The 16,075-nt window shown below is 44.4% G+C and overlaps 1 protein-coding gene across 1 annotated transcript in view; it reads right to left on the bottom strand.

The window, feature by feature from the left end:
• The window catches only part of FBXW4 (F-box and WD repeat domain containing 4), a 79,621-nt gene extending 66,849 nt beyond the window's left edge, over positions 1 to 12,772 (bottom strand). Inside the window, exon 1 of the mRNA XM_084903791.1 lies at positions 11,912 to 12,772. Within this exon, the coding sequence (XP_084759917.1) occupies positions 11,912 to 12,582 (671 nt within the window). The 5' untranslated portion in view covers positions 12,583 to 12,772. The remainder of the gene's footprint in view (positions 1 to 11,911) is intronic.
• Between the last annotated feature and the right edge of the window lie 3,303 nt (positions 12,773 to 16,075).

Here is a 16,075-nt window from a genome sequence, read left to right on the forward strand (position 1 = left end):
GAATGATTAATATTTGAATGTACATATGCTAAAGCTAAAATATATTACTAAATCAGTCCATTGGGTGACTAAGATCCTTGGTTTCACATTACTAGTAAGCAACCTATACTACCAACTAGACAGAGAACTGAGGACAGTAAAAGATAGTCAGCAGGGCCTGGCCATGGTGGCTCAGTAGTTGAGCATCAATCTATGAACTAGGAGGCCACAGTTTCCGGTCAGGGTACATGCCTGAACTGTGGGTTCGATCCCTAGTGGGGGGCATGCAGATGGCAGACAATCAATGATTCTCTCTCTCCCTTCCTCTCTGAAATCAATAAAATATATTTTAAAAATATATTTTTAAAAAAAACATAGTCAACAGGATGGTCCAAAAGAATTGAAGTCTTAATGAGGGCATGTGCTGGGGGGTGGGAGCAGCTCAGGAGAGGTCAATGGGGAGAAAGGAGACATATGTAATACTTTAAACAATAAAGAATTTAAATTTATAAAAAAAGATCATTTACAATTTTGGGATAAAATCAAAATTGAATGTTCTGGATCATCACAGGAAGGAAACAAGGGGGAATAAATCAGTGTATCTCCTGAATTGGGTTAAGGACAACGCTTCTCTCATCTCCCCGGTCACTTAACTGCAATTTGGTGACATTTTACTAAGGGTCAAAGCACTGCCCTGAGGGCCTGGTCGCAGCAGCAAGAAACTTTCAAAGTTGAACTTTAGAAGCTGCTACCAAATAGCAGGTGCAGGCTTCCTCTCCCACTATGAATGCCACAGTCAAAACACTGCTCTGCTCCTTCAAACCAAATCTCCACTGTTCTAAACCATTCTGGTTGGCGTTCGGTGAGAAATGGCACCACTTTGTTAAGAGCAATTGAACAACCAGGCTTTTTCATCCCTTCCCCCCCCCTCCCCCTCCCCCCCAATCATCTCTGATGGTTTCCTAGCTAGACAAATCATTTTCATGTTCTTATTGGTTTTAGTGCCTGGAAATCAGGAATAAAAAAAAATCTTCTTTCTCTGAAAGCAAGTACCCCTTCTACCCTGTGGGGCCCTGTGCCTGAGAAGACTGGAGCAGTTGCCTCTGGGAATTCAATAAGAACCCTGGTTCCCATCCTTGAAATGCTCTCTGGTTGGCTGTTTCTCCAACACAGTTATTGATGTAAAGTGGGGGTACTGCCCCCAAAAATGGTCGGTGCCCTGTAAATAAACCTCTCGCATGGCTGTTAATTCACGGAGGAATCTCTAACCTGGCCTATGGGCCCACTGGAACTTCCATTTTCCCAGCCCTCCTTCTCTTGCCTCAGGCTCATTTTTCCACTTGGGCCCCTCTTCTCAGCTTTCCGGCACTTAGTCACCATTATAGTTTGACTGCATTCCTGGGCACATGACCTATTTTAAACAAAAACAACACAACATGCACCCACAGTAAGCTATTGGGCCCCTTAAAACCTTGGCAACAAGTGTGTCCAGAGGGACAGAAATTAATCTAGGCAGTTATCTAGAGTCCCCTTTCATTTCACCCCTCCTCACACTCCAAACCAAAAGCAAATAAATAAACTGAGTGTGAAGAAAAATGGTTGGGGGGTAAAGGAGAGGGGAAGTGTGGATATATTAGAGAGGTCTTAAACCTGCACGGTCCCTAAGATCAGAAAGCTCCTGCATCACAAATCAATTTCCCTCCCTGCTCTATCTCGAAGTTTGACCCCCCTTCTTGGACTCCCCTGGATGCCACCCAAGCTGTCCACCTGCATGACTGGCATGATTACCATAAACATAACTTCCTGCTGACTTGAAAATTCAGAAAGGGAGGGTATCTGTCCACAAGTGATGGACAAGGCCATCTCAAGGGGCACTTGGCTAAGGAAGGGAAACAGGACTATGCAAAATGATGCTTGGGGGCCTGGAATTTTAAATTAATACTAGCTCTTGATTTCTTTTATCATCTTACTCTCCAGAAAGCAGAGCCCTTCCCCCCGCCATACACATACATACACACACACACACACACACACACACACACACACACTCTGCCTGTACCCACCAGCTCTTCTACTAAATAATTTGGCTTTAAGTAGAAGTATTTAAACAGCCTAAGACAAGAAACTTCTAACTCTTCCTTTATATTTGGCATTAAGCTAAATCCTCCAATAGCCCTCAGCAGCAGAGGTCCATAATTAGGTTTTAAAAAAAAATCAATGAAAAATCATTATATTGTGTTAAATTGCTTACTCTTTTGGTCAGGGAGTAACACAAACATGCAAGGTGGAGTGGCACTGAGGGGACACGCAGCATGAGGACAGAACCACACTCAGAGCACGGAGCACCTCATCTCCCGTGAAAGGCCTCCAGATGACAACTCCCGCTCCTCATTCAACCTCGCCTCCCACGGCTCCCCACTACACAAGCCCGTCTCTTCCACATTTATAACTATGCCCGCACCTTCTCCTACACTGCCAGCACCAGCCTACCTTTCTCCTTGACAAATGCCTCCTTCCCTCCTCTGGGCACTAGTCAAATTCACCCGTCTTCACGATCCAGCTTAAGCCTCTACTTCACTAACCCCTGCAAACATTCCTACCCCTCTCATGTTATCATAAACCTAGGCTTGTTAGCGTTTCACAGCTGTATATCTTGTTCGTCCAATACAGTCATAAATTCCAGAGGATCAAGTCTTAAACCTCTTAGTACTTCTAAAAGTGGATCTCAACCAGTGGTATACCAGGAACCCTGAATAAGTGTGCCATCAAATTTTAAACAATTTATAGAATTTATTTTCATTCACGAAGGAGCCACACTTTTATAAAGTTTTCTGTGAGACACACCACTGAGCCACAGTTTTTACTCTTGACATAGTTGCTGCAAAAAAGAGGAAGATTGCATATTCAGAGGACGAGATATAAACTTTACCTCAAAGTATATTTTAAGAGAACAAGGTCAGGGCAGTAATAGTTCTACTCAAACAGGAACACACCAGAAGGTGAACAAATATATATATATAAATTAGTTTTTCAACTTTCTAAAACTTGCTTTTAAAAAAAGACATTCACCTTTTAATTTTTTAATGTACTATCAAAAATTCTAGCATCATACACAAAAGTATGACTTAGACACAAAAGGTGAGAACCATGGTCCTAATATAATAGGTATTTGGATAGAAACTGCTTAAACAAGTTCTCAAAAGTACAGTTTCTCTTTGGCAAGTCAGCTTTAACGATAGCTATAGATTTTCAGGTGCCTGGACATACTTCCTTCAAGCTCCACAGGTCCTTCCTAAAAATGTGTGATACAGCACATCTTCAGGAATCCAACCAAGGCTTCCAAATTCGTATGCTAGACAGGCTTCACGGGAGGAATCTGAGCAGATAAGGTATCTTAATGTGACACCCACATGTCAAAGCTGTCCAGAGCAGTTTTAGAAGCACTGGGCATGACCCTGATTCCTTCAGTGAGCTTAGGATTTATGGTCATGTTCACATTCACATTCATTTCCTCCTGCTGTTGGTCAAGTTCCGTATTTGTAGGACACTTGACCAGTATGCATGTTCTGCAAGAGGTTAAGAAATATTGATCCGTGAAAAAAAGAATTTTATAATAAAAACATTCTGGGCAATAAATGGGCCTCTATCACAGGACATCTCAATGTCTTTAATTTATCAATAGGCACTGTGAATCCCCAAAAGAGGGGATGTGGAACATAGCATTTCCCACACTCATTTGATCACAGAATCAATTTTCAAGAATCCCACAATACAAGGCTAATCTAGCACTTTTTGAGAATAAACAACAGCAAGAAAGATGCTACTATGTCTTTAGAATAGACCATCTTCCAAGTGAAACCTGACCTGAGCTTTATTCTACCTTCAAAATGACTCTTCCTTGGACTCCCCCTCTGAAATGTGAGAGGAATACACTCCTCTGCTTCTCGGGGTTATCTCATAGTCTTTAATCTTATAACTGTGTTCCATATTAATCACCAAAGCGGATTCTTAGCCCTAGTGGCCACGTTTCAAAACCCCTGGTGCCTTCCAGCCTAGGATGAAGGGATGGAGAGAACATGAACTAGATACTACCCAGAAAGTTTTTATATCTCCAGTTCCTAGGCCATTATGATAAAGTCAAACTACAGCCAAGGTAAGTGATGAATGAGCAGTTCTCCTTTAATAACTCCTAGAGGAAGGCCTCTCTTAGCACACACACACACCACCCGTATCTGAATCTTGATCCACCTTTTCAATATGGACTTTCTAAACAAAAATTCAAAGCAGCATGGGGGCTACAGAGAAGAAAAAGAAGTACTGGCGGAACCCATTACAGAGCTAGTCGGCAGGGGAAATATTCCTTTCAGTGAAACAGCTTTCCAGGAACAGTATCTCAACATATTTATTATAAAACAATTTCATTTCCCTGTCCCATCACCTGCCACCCCATCCCCATCCCCCCTCCCCCCAAAGCCCACAGATTGTGGATTTCCTCTCATTCTTGGCAGAGTTACCAGAAGAAATATAATACCCTCTTCAGACTGCTTCCAACAGCTGCTAGAGCAAGAGGGGGAGCTGGGGTAACCTTCCAAAGCTGCCTCTAAAAATGACCATTCTCCCTGCCAAACCACGCAGCCCGTAAACATACGGCTTCTCTCTCTCTGCTACTTAAAACAAGGGGAGACCCACCAAATGCAGTGTCCCCTCGTGCAAAACACCCACCTCCAGCCCACCTGTTCTTCTCAACTTGACTCTAAGCTAAACCCTCTTGTACAGTAAGCCACCAACCACTTTCTTCCCTCACATGTATTCCTTGAAACAATCCTCTACTACTTCACAGGACTAATTGTTGTTTTTTAATTTGTTTGTTTAACCCATCCATTTGCAAGGTAGAATTCTTATCAAACTCTTCTTCAGTGTAATTTCTTATCTCTGTCCACCTCCCCAATATCTAGTACACACACACACACACACACACACACACACACACACCCCTTTTCAGGTCAAGAGCCTTGAAAAACAAAAGTCTAGGAACCAATTCAGCAATGGCTACACTGTACCCTAACCCCTTCCCCTTCCCCGCCATCATCATACACCGTATGCACTTTTCTGTCTAGAAAAGCCCGTCACCAGGCAGCAGAGAGACTGCCCGTTAGCCTCAGCCTCTCCGCCGAGACCACCAACAAAGAAGTTCACGAATGTCAACTGGGGGCAGAAGCAATCTCTCTCTTCGCCGAGGGGAAACTGGACAGAGCCTCCAGCACCATTCCCCAAAGGCGACAGCCGGGGCTGAGTGAAGACCGTGAAAACTGTACAAGAGCTGGAGGAGAAATATAATGTAAGGAATGATTTGGAATCAGGGGCAGGAGAAGGCGGAGGGATGAACTGGCTGACCCCAAATGTCTTTTCCATCTCTAACTCCTATGATTCTTTGACCTCCAATTTTGTGCTGCGGACAAGGAATGGAAAGTCAACAGACGTGGTGATGTTTTGAAAGAGCCTGGCAGTCTGCTCTTGTCATTTAGTGGCCTTTGCATGTATTTTTTAAGGTGTCTCCAAGCCCTGTCTTCATTTCACAGTTGTCACCTTTCTCAGCAATTTGAACTCATGTCAAATACCAAAACGAAGGAGAAGAAGAAAGAATGTACTGGCCGTTAATTGTGGGCTAAAGAGGGGCGGGCACAGGGCCCATTGGGTGGCCCAGACCCCCGCGGGCAATGTGGACAGTTTGAATATAGTAATGAAGAACTGACTCAACATCGAGAGAAGGTGGCCAAACCACTAACAAGAAATAAATTCTTTCTCCAGATAGTCTCACACTCAGTTTTAGATACAGTTCAAGCATTTACATGATTCAGGATTCAGAAAATCCTTAATTAGCCCAACCAGTCTTGCTTCTACAAATTACAACTGCAGTTCCAGCTGAATCCTGGTCAGACCAGAGCAAGACTGCTGAGTAGAAAGAATAAACCAGATCTTTGGATTCTCAACCTCGCCTGACGGTTGACACACCTAACATAAATTCTGGAGATTAACAAAAATCTGTTTCTAAGAATCAAAGTCGTGGGTAGGCCAATTTTTACTGAAAATTCAAAACTCAACTTTCTCATTTTTCTAACAGTTTACTTCATCTTCAATTTTCAAAACTTACTGGAGCCTGGCCTCAAGGAAAGTCCACCTGAGCTCCTCCCTGTGCCAGGGCTATGAGTTGGGACCAGAAATGTATCCAATGCCAGAGTCAACCCAGAGTTAAGGTTCAGTAAAATCTCCAAAATTTACACAAAGGTAATTCTTTTCCATGTCAAACACTCAAAAACAGTTCAGTGTTATTTAACTCTGTATGTTTCCTCAGTAACCTCTCGGTCAGTTTGACTTCAGCAGCTCAAGCACAAGTTTTTACCTCAGGTGAAGGTGTTAGACACAGAAAATTAAAAGTATGGAGTGCTGCAATATCTTCAAATATACCAATAGGAATTGCTCATCTTGCAGATTGTGAGGACTCTAGGTTTCTCCATGTTTCTGCCTTCAAAGCTAGCAAATCCATCCCCTCCTCTTCAAGTTTTATAAGACTGGAAAGGATAGAAGCAGCTTCTATATTCTCCTGGTCTTGGAGGAAAAAGCCCCTTCCATTCTTCCAGTTTGCATTTGGAGGTACTGACTGCACTAGACCATTTCCTGCTTCCACAGGTGTATTGTTTTATTTATTTTATAAGCATGTAACTGAACTCGAGTTTTATTAACTCACAGAACCATTAAAAATAAGCCTTTTCCAAAACGACTGAAAATTAATAACATCCATACAGGGGTGGGCAAAAGTAGGTTTACAGTTAATACAACACATCATAACATAATAATAAATAAATACAAGAATAGACGGTGTTTCAGCATACTCACAACTGTACACACACTTTTGCCCAGCCCTGTATACAAAACCTTGCAATGAACTGGAGAACAAGTAAGTTCTCCCTAGGTAAGGCAGAAAGGTGAAGGAGAAAGCAAAGCTGCTTTAAGTTGATATTTGTTTTAGGCATTAAATGTAACCAGTCAGCAGTGCCTTCTCTGTTCAGAGCTAGGAAAGGAAACTTTACGCTTTCTGGGCCAAAAAAAAAAATGCTCTTAGGTGCAATCATTTTAAAACAAACAAACACACTCTGCTTATCTGTGTCCATCTCGCCACTCTGCACGTTAATCATCACTGAAATAGATACCCCAGTTCTCCAGCCTCAAAGTGCTCCCAGCCCACCAGACCCTGTCTGAGGAATGAATGTACATGCCAGGGCAAACACCTCAGAGCCTCACTCCCCAAACACCTATTGTTAGTTCCAGGCAAATCTATCACAGGTAAATGCAAGAGGACCCAGGTATTGCTCAAAGGATACTGAAAATAAAATTCAAGGTTGAAAACATATAGGACTTAATTTGGGAGGAGTTGTAAGTAGGTTTTCTTTCATATAAGACTAGTAGAAGTATTTTTTTTAATAGGTTTACTAGTACATACACATATATACTTTTTCTTTCCTTTCTTTGCTCTTGTTAATTTTCAGCATCGGAATATCTGCAGATAGCATCTCTGTTCTCCCACCTGTCACACTAACTACTTGCATTTAGCCAACGTTATAAACTGGCAGAGTTAAATTTCACTATTTTGTTTTTGAAGACAGAACTGGGTTAGCTTGGGAAAACATAAAAGATTGCTATATGAAACATTTCCTTGATTTTTATATTAAAGATATTTCTATTTCCCCAGGCTTCATAAAGCTTTCAAACAAAACTGAGTTTAAGCCAGATGACCGACTCATGCCGTCTGTGTGTCTGCTAGGAGAAAAAAGAAGAAAAAAAAACCCCTCAGGATACCTACCAGTGTTCACTGTTTGGGTAAGAGGCCTAAAGGGAAGCAAATTATTTGTTTGTGGTTTAAAAGTGGCCAAAATGCCTTCAAGCACAAGTATAAGACCATTAACAAACCACAAGGAACCAAAGCAGTTCATCTTACTCACAACAACAAAGCTCTGATCAGCTGGAGCAGCCACACTGAATGGGACTTGCCCTGGGCCGGAAGGTCAGTAAACCTTGGCAGTTTGTGTTTCAGGGAATGGAGAGCTCTCCGGCCGGGAGTGCAGACCCGAAGCCCACGGGTTCTGCTGTTATGATTCCAAAAACACCGAGGACAGGTGAGAGGCATTAAGTAAGCAGCCTGTGTTTTCCCTCCTGCCTTCAAGCCGCATCTCCACTTTTGCCATATACCAGTGGTCGGCAAACTCACTAGTCAACCGAGCCGCAGTTTGCCGACCACTGCCACATACATATTGACTAGAGGAGAAGCCAAGCAATTATAGAAGTTCTACTTTACAATTTGTTGAGTGCCTACTATGTGCTGAACACTGTAGCACTCACACACTTAAGCCTCATTTTCCTAGGTATGGCATTCCTATTCTTTATAGATGCTAAAACTCTGATGCTGTGAGGTCAAGGTTACATTTCTGATAAAATGAAGTTTTGTGTCACTTATGAAAAGGTATCCACGGTCCAAGTGGCAATTAATTAGCCCAAAGCATGAACTACAGCCCTACCACTACCCAAGCAGCCATGCTCTCACTGAACTGTGGGCCCTGGCGCCCTGATGCCCTAAGAGGAATGGGTGCCTGCCATCGCCCTCCAGGGGGGATGCAACTACCTCTCTTGGTAGCTCATCACGTCTCTGCAGCTGTCCAGAGTCAGACCACACTGGTCAACACCGGCTCCACCTGCTCTAATACAAACTCCTCCTCGCAGCTCAGAAAACAGTGACCTTGCTCTATCAAGTGCTGTGCTAAAACAGCTTCCCTAGAAGTTTGGAGATATCTCATCCTAGGGCACAGGCAAGAAATCAAAACAAAGAGGCCTAATAGGTAATAAAGCCATATCACTTTGTAGTCTCAAAGCACTATAGATTTATAATGTAAACACACTTTCGTTTTGTTATTATTGCTTATAGAATGCACACTCATTCCCATTCTCTTTTAAAACACTTGAAAAAAAATTCTTTCATTCATTCACTCCATCTCTATAAGAAGAGAAAGCAAAACTTTGCTTTGCCTGGCTTGAGTTCCAATCATTTTAGCCAACTTCTTTTATGTCAACTATACATTCTCTGAAAGCTTTTCTTATAAGAAATAAAGGAAACAAGACTACAACCTTCAAAACCCCAGATAATCATACTCATCGACAATAAAATCGAACTAGAATAAAAGCTAAACAAATGACCAAAATTTATAAAAGATTAATCTTGTACATGATTAATAATACCCAACTAGAAAACATACTGAAGAGATTATTCATAATAAAAACAAAATGCACAAAATATTTAGGAATAGTTAGGAATAAATATAATAAAAGGTATGTGGGAACTTTTAAGTGAAAACCACAAAAACTTTGCAAAGGCACAGAATTTATTTTTGCTTGGGTGGTTGAGTGGAAGTAGAGATTGTCACACACACCAAAAAAAACAACAACAAGGATAATCTAATCCTAACAGATATCAGACCCTATCAAAAAATAACATTTAATATAGTGTGGAAATGAAAAAATATATCAGTAGAACAAAATGTAGAGTTAGATATAGATCATATATATACACCTTTACAATAAGTACACATATGTATGTGTATAGATGTATGCATGTGTACATTAATATTTGACAAAATAAGCTTTCTAAAACAAAGGGAAAGACAAGAATTATTCAACAAAAGGTATAGTGATATCTAGGTAACCATTTAGCCAATAAGAGTTGAACTGTCAACCCCTTGCACACAAGTGATATTGATGAAAGTGTTAACTATTTTTTTTAATATATTTTATTGATTTTTTACAGAGAGGAAGAGAGAGGGATAGAGAGCTAGAAACATCGATGAGAGAGAATCATCAACCAGCTGCCTCCTGCACACCACCCACTGGGGATGTGCCCTCAACCAAGGCACATGCCCTTGACCAGAATCGAACCAGGGATCCTTCAGTCCGCAGGCCAACGCTCTATCCACTGAGCCAAACCTGTTTTGGCATGCTAACTATTTTTAAAGATCAAATTATAACAGCCCTGGCTGGTGTGGCTCAGCTGGTTGGAGTATCATCCTGTGCACCAAAAGGTTGCCAATTCCATTCCCGGTAAAGGCACATGCCCAGGTTATGGGTTCAATTCCCAGTTGGGGTGCATGTGGGAGGCAACCAGTTGATATTCCACTCTCACACTGATGTTTCTCTCTTCCTCTCTCTCTCTAAAATCAATTTAAAAAGTCAAATTATAAGAAAACAAGTAGCTATTCAAAGAGAAGATTTAACAGGTCTGTAGAGGAGTTATAAATTTCTCAGATTTGGGAGAAAATAAACCACAAAAGACTGACAGATTCTGATATACAGGGGTAGACAAAAGTAGGTTTACAGTTGTGAATACATGAATCAATTTATTCTTGTATTGCTATTAATTATTGTATTATTTTCCATTCTGTAGCAAAGTAACTGTAACCCAGTCTTTGCCCATCCCTGTATTTAAGTGTAAAAATTCTATAAGCTAAAAACATTAAAGTATAAGAATTGGGGGAAATACTTGAACCAAAGATAACCAAAGCCTAATAACTACGACCCACAGGATTCCAAATTTATAAGAAAAACATCAAGACTCCAATAGTAAATGGGCAATGACTTGGAACAAGCTTATGGGTGAAACAAACACATGGGTAAATATTTATCCTGGTCAGTGGTAAAAGAAATGCAAAAATAACAAAACTTTGAGATACCATTATGTGCCCCAAAATAGCAGAGTTTTAAAATTCTCACATAAAATTGGCTTAATCATTCATGGCTGGTGCCACTGTGCCTTGATATACCGTTACAAACCAACCTCTGATTCCATAATGCCAATCTTGAGAATTTATCCTAAGTAACCAATTCAGAGATATATGGAATGTGACTTATAGTTCAATAAAGCTGCTACCAAACATACATTAAGTTATTCACTGCATTGTTATCTATAATAGCGAAAAGTTGGGCATAACATAAACACTCAACGTTAGAGGAATGCTTTCAATCTCCTTATGGTGCAGCTTACAAACCTTTGTTACGTACCTATTCTGTTAGAATCAGAAAGAGGGAGAAGTGTGCAACTGGAAATTTTTTTTTAAATGAACAGTTGTCTAGAGGTGGTGGCATGACAGCTTTTTATGTTTCAAAACGACTTTCTTTGGTGTTAATACTGTATTAGTACTTTTTTTTTTAAACCCAAACTGGATGGAGTTGGGTGCAATCTGAAAACTTTACTCCCACCTCCCCCCCACCCCCCTCATGTCCATACATGGTTTCCCTTCTATTGAATAGCTTAAGTTGTTCTCTCAGAGGGCTCAGACCCTGCCAAGAACAAGCCGAACTGCAATGCCATGCCTTCACAGATAGCCCACCGGGTACCAGCCTCCTGCCTCCTGCCATGCGCGGCCCCTCTGGGAGTCATCAGCCCTGGCTGACCCCGGCCCGGCGCCTTCTCAGGTGTGAGCCCTCCTCTCCCCGCTCGGTTTTATCTGGGCCCTGGGGCCCGACCACGTTTAGAGGAGGGTGAGAGGATGGCTGTCCACGAAACCTTCTGGTGGACCACCCGGTGGCCTGGGCGTGAGCGAGGCCTCCGAAGCCGCAGACCCGCCGGGCCCGGGGCCGAGGCGCCGTGAGGAGACCACTAACCGCTGCGGGAGGCTCCCCGCGGCCCAGGTGAGGGCCGACCACCGGGAGGGCGCTCTCGGGGGGCTTCTTCGGACGGGACGCCCCCCGAGAGGACAAGGGTTAGGGTTAGGGGTTCGGGGTTCGGGGGGGGGGGGCGGGGGGAAACACGGCCCCGGCCGGCCAGGCCGCGGCGCCCCGCCCCCCGGACGCCGCGGCCGGGCGGCGGGGCGCGGGCGGCGGGAGGGGCGCTTACAGGTCGGTGCCGAGCCGCGTGAAGCCGGAGTTGAGCGAGGCCCGCGCGATGCGGCGCCACAGCAGGTCGCAGCCGGTGAAGCGGCGCAGCCAGCGGCACACCTGCGCCAGGCGGCCGAGCGCGCGCGCGTCCAGGTAGGAGCAGATGAGCAGCAGCAGCTCCTCGGGCAGGCGCCAGAGCGCGGGCCCCGCGGCGGGGCGGCCGGCCGCCTCCTCCTCCTCGGCCTCCGCCCCGGCCCCCGCGAGGCGGCCCCCGGCCTCTCCCCCGGGCCCCTGCGCTCCCTCCGGCCCCGCGTCCTCGCGCCGCCCCGCCCGGAGCCCCCGCTCCGGCCCATCGTCCCTTCCCGCGGCCTCCTCGGCCGGCCCTGCGCTCCGCTCCGCGCCCCTCACGGCCCTGCCCGCTCCGGCCTCCTCGCGGCCGCCGCCCGCCGCGGCCGCCCCCGGGCCTGCGCTCGCTCCCGGCCCCGCCGCCGCCGCCGCCTGCGCGTCCCGCGGCGCCGGCTTCCCCTCCGCGCCGCTTCCTCTTCCGCCCGGCCCGCCGCCCGCTCTCGCCTTCCCCTTCCTCCGCTTCTCCCTCGCGGCCCTGCCTTCCTGCGGCTTCCGCGCCTCCCCGGCCTCGCCCTCGCCCGGCCCGCCGTTCCCGGGGGAGCCCGAGCGGCCCTGGCTGCCCATGAGCGGCCGCGGGGCCGGACCGCCGCGGAGCCGGAGCCGAAGCCGCCGCCGCCGCCCCGGGAGGAGGCGATACCGCGCCGGACCGGGTCACATGGGGCGGGCGGCGCGGCCGGGACCTGGGCCCGCCCCTCAGCCGCAGCCGCAGCCGCAGCCACGGAGCCGCCGCGGGGTTCGGGCCGGGAAGCTGGCCGCCCTCCCCCGAACCGGGGCCGCAGCAGCGCTCGGGGCAGCACGTGCGTTCCTTCCAGCGAGAGGCCCGAGCCCGGCCCGGCGCCCGCCCGCAGGAGCCGCTGCTGGAGCGCCTGCCCGCAAGAAGCGCCCACTCGGATGGCCTGACACCTCGCCGCCTTCCCGGGAGATGCCTCCTGTCCGCGAGCCACACACCAGGGCCCCACACACTGCAGCCCCCAGAAGTTGGCAGGTTCCTTAGCCCGGGTTCTCCCAGGGTGGGAACCGTGGTCCTGGCAGGGAGCCGGCATGTTAGACGGTTGGGCAGGTTTGCCGTTTTCTAGGTCCTGAACCCCCTAACGCCCCAGGCTTGGAGCAGTCAATGGCAAAGCCAGGGCCTCTTATTAGTCACCAATTCAATGCAAGGGGGTTCTTCCAAGTAACCCAGGAGCCCTTCCCCACTCCACCTGTTCCATTCGCAAGGGCACCAATCACCAATCGGAAGAGAGAGCGAAGCAAAACCTGCTAAAGTCTAGACCCGGCACGCCCCCGCCCCCCCAGCCACACGCAGCTTTCAGGCATTTGAAATGTGGTTAATCCAAATCGAGGTGGGCCTCAAGTGTGAAATACACACCAGAGTTTGAAGACTTATACTAGAAAAAGAATGCAAACTGTCTCAGTAATGTTATCACATGTTGAAGTGGTAAGATTTTTGATACATTGGGCTAAATAAAATATATTTTAGTGTAACTACAAGAACACTTAGAATTATACGTGACATTGGTGGCCCGCATTATTTTTCCATTGGACAGCATGATTTAGAGGAGAGAGAGGAAAAATGCTTATTCCTGTCTGTGTATTCTGTACCCAAGATTCTGATAGGAAGGATTTGAGGGTTTTATTTTGTATGAACATCTTAAGACCCATTTTCAGGTAGAAAGAATGAATGAGAAATCAACTCTAGAAATTATTCAACACCTTAGCATGGTCTAGAAGAGGCGTAGGGAAGCCACTGCATTGCATGAGGGCGCCTCAGAAGCATCATGTAACAAGGTCAGACCGGAATCTGGCTTTGCCCTAGAATTACTTTTTGATCTTAGCAAAACAACAACAGAAAACCCCACCTATCCTGGCCTTTTAGAGTTCTCAGTTTGGAGTGGAGATAATGCCTCTGCCTTACTTTCGAGGGATGAATGAGATGATCCCTGTAAAATGCTTTGAACTCCACTAAGGAAATTCTCAATAATAGTTACAGGTCAAATCCTGTTACAAAAAAAAAAAAAAAGGTATTGTGTAGAAAAAGATTTCTAAACTCCAGCCAGTGGTTTACTTATTACCAGCAATATTTGCCATGACATTTCCGTCCACCTAAAGAATTCAGCCCATCTCTTTGAAATCATTGTAAAGAAATTTACTTATTCATACTGTTACAAGGCTATTGAGGTGGGAATTCTGCAAATTGAGGTAATGTCATCATCAACTTAGCATTTATTGATTTTTGCTATACTGTGTACTGTGAGGGAGGCTGGAAGACAGAAATAAATACTGCATATGGTTCCTACATTTTGTGTTCAGATTTGTGTTAGACAATTTGTAATTTCTTACTGTGTGACTGTTTTTTAACTGTTCCTTTACACAGTAAAGTTGAGTAATGTATCCACATTGCACTAGATTTTAGTGGAAAACTTGAAGGCTCAGAAAATTGTTTCATTAATCAAATATAAATCAAATCAGTATTAAAATCCACAATCAGACAAGTGCAACTTACTCTTTTACTTTTATTGGAGAAATTAAATAATCACTACAAAGCATCAAATCACCCTCTTTCACACTCAAATTAGACATTAATGAATGGTTCAAGGTAGAATTGATGGTTTAATGACTGCCCCAAAAAATCCAAAGTACTCACTATGCAGAAAGGCAAAACCAAAATGGAAAATGAGGATATATTGTGTTATCATAAGAGCTTTCCATGTATTGTTTCACTTACTCCCATCAACAACCACATGAGGAAGATGCTATTAACCCATTTTTAGCAGAAGATGAAACAGGCCTATGATCACATGGTTCCTGAATGGAAGAACAGGTAGGTATTCAATCCAATCTAACCCCAAAGCTTGCTCTGAACCATGCCTTCACCATACACAGCAGAAAATGGAATAAGGGACCTTTAGGGTCCCTTACAACTAATAAAGACACACCTAATAAATACTATACCTCTGACTATCAAGCAGTCCGATATCTAAATAAAAGCTATTTCTAAGCAAATAAATTAGCTCCTGACTCAATTACTTTTTAAGAGTTAACCATGTAGACTTACAGCTCCTTGCTGCTTTTCATAATCTTTAAACTTGATTTGTATCTTACAAAAGAACATTTAACTAAAAGTTTAGTAATTCGTTCATTTTGCTTCAACTTCAGTTTCTTCTGTTGAACTTAAGTAGCAATGTTTGTATGGTATGTATATTAGCCTTTTGGGAACTTTGTCCCTACTTGTATGTATGTATAGATGGACAGATATAGTTATTTCTAGGTAATATAACTTTTGGATTTCACTTTGTACTTTTTTTGTATTGCTTGGTTTTTTGCTTTTTTTTTTTTTTATAAGAAGCATCTTTATATCACCTTTATAAAATTAATAAAGTCTCTCAAAAGGAAGAGTTGTCATGATTCCAAACACACCATGCTACAAGAGAGTTGGAGATTTGAAGCCTAGCTCCGTGGTTGCAAACTGCTGCTCAGGAGCCACATGCGGCTCTTTGGCCCCTTGAGTGTGGCTCTTCCACAAAATACCATGGCCTGGGAGAGTCTATTTTGAAGAAGTGGCGTTAGAAGAAGTTTAAGTTGGGGGAAAAAATTGGCTCTCAAAAGAAATTGCAATAATTGTACTGTTGATATTTGGCTCTGTTGACTAATGAGTTTGCCGACCACTGGCCTACATCACCATCAGAGTTTTTATCTAGCCACCTAAGTTTCTTCAGACTTTATTTCATTTAAAATGTGGAATTAGCCAAAACTGGTTTGGCTCAGTGGATAGAGCGTGGGCCTTTGGACTGAAAAGTCCCAGGTTCGATTCCAGTCAAGGGCATGTACCTTGGTTGTGGGCACATCCCCAATGGGGGATGTGCAGGAGGCAGCTGGTTGATGTTTCTCTCTCATCCATGTTTCTAATTCTCTATTCCTCTCCGTAAAAAATCAATAAAATACATTTAAAAATAAAATGTGGAATATTTACTATCATATAATAGTAAAATTAAGAACAAATTAGAATTATTAGAAGAAATAAGAGGCCTAACATTGAATCCCATATCTGTAAACATATGAG

This window comes from Pipistrellus hanaki (genome assembly GCF_964339955.1).
Source record: "Pipistrellus hanaki genome assembly, chromosome: 14".
In the NCBI taxonomy this organism is placed as follows: Eukaryota; Metazoa; Chordata; class Mammalia; order Chiroptera; family Vespertilionidae; genus Pipistrellus; species Pipistrellus hanaki.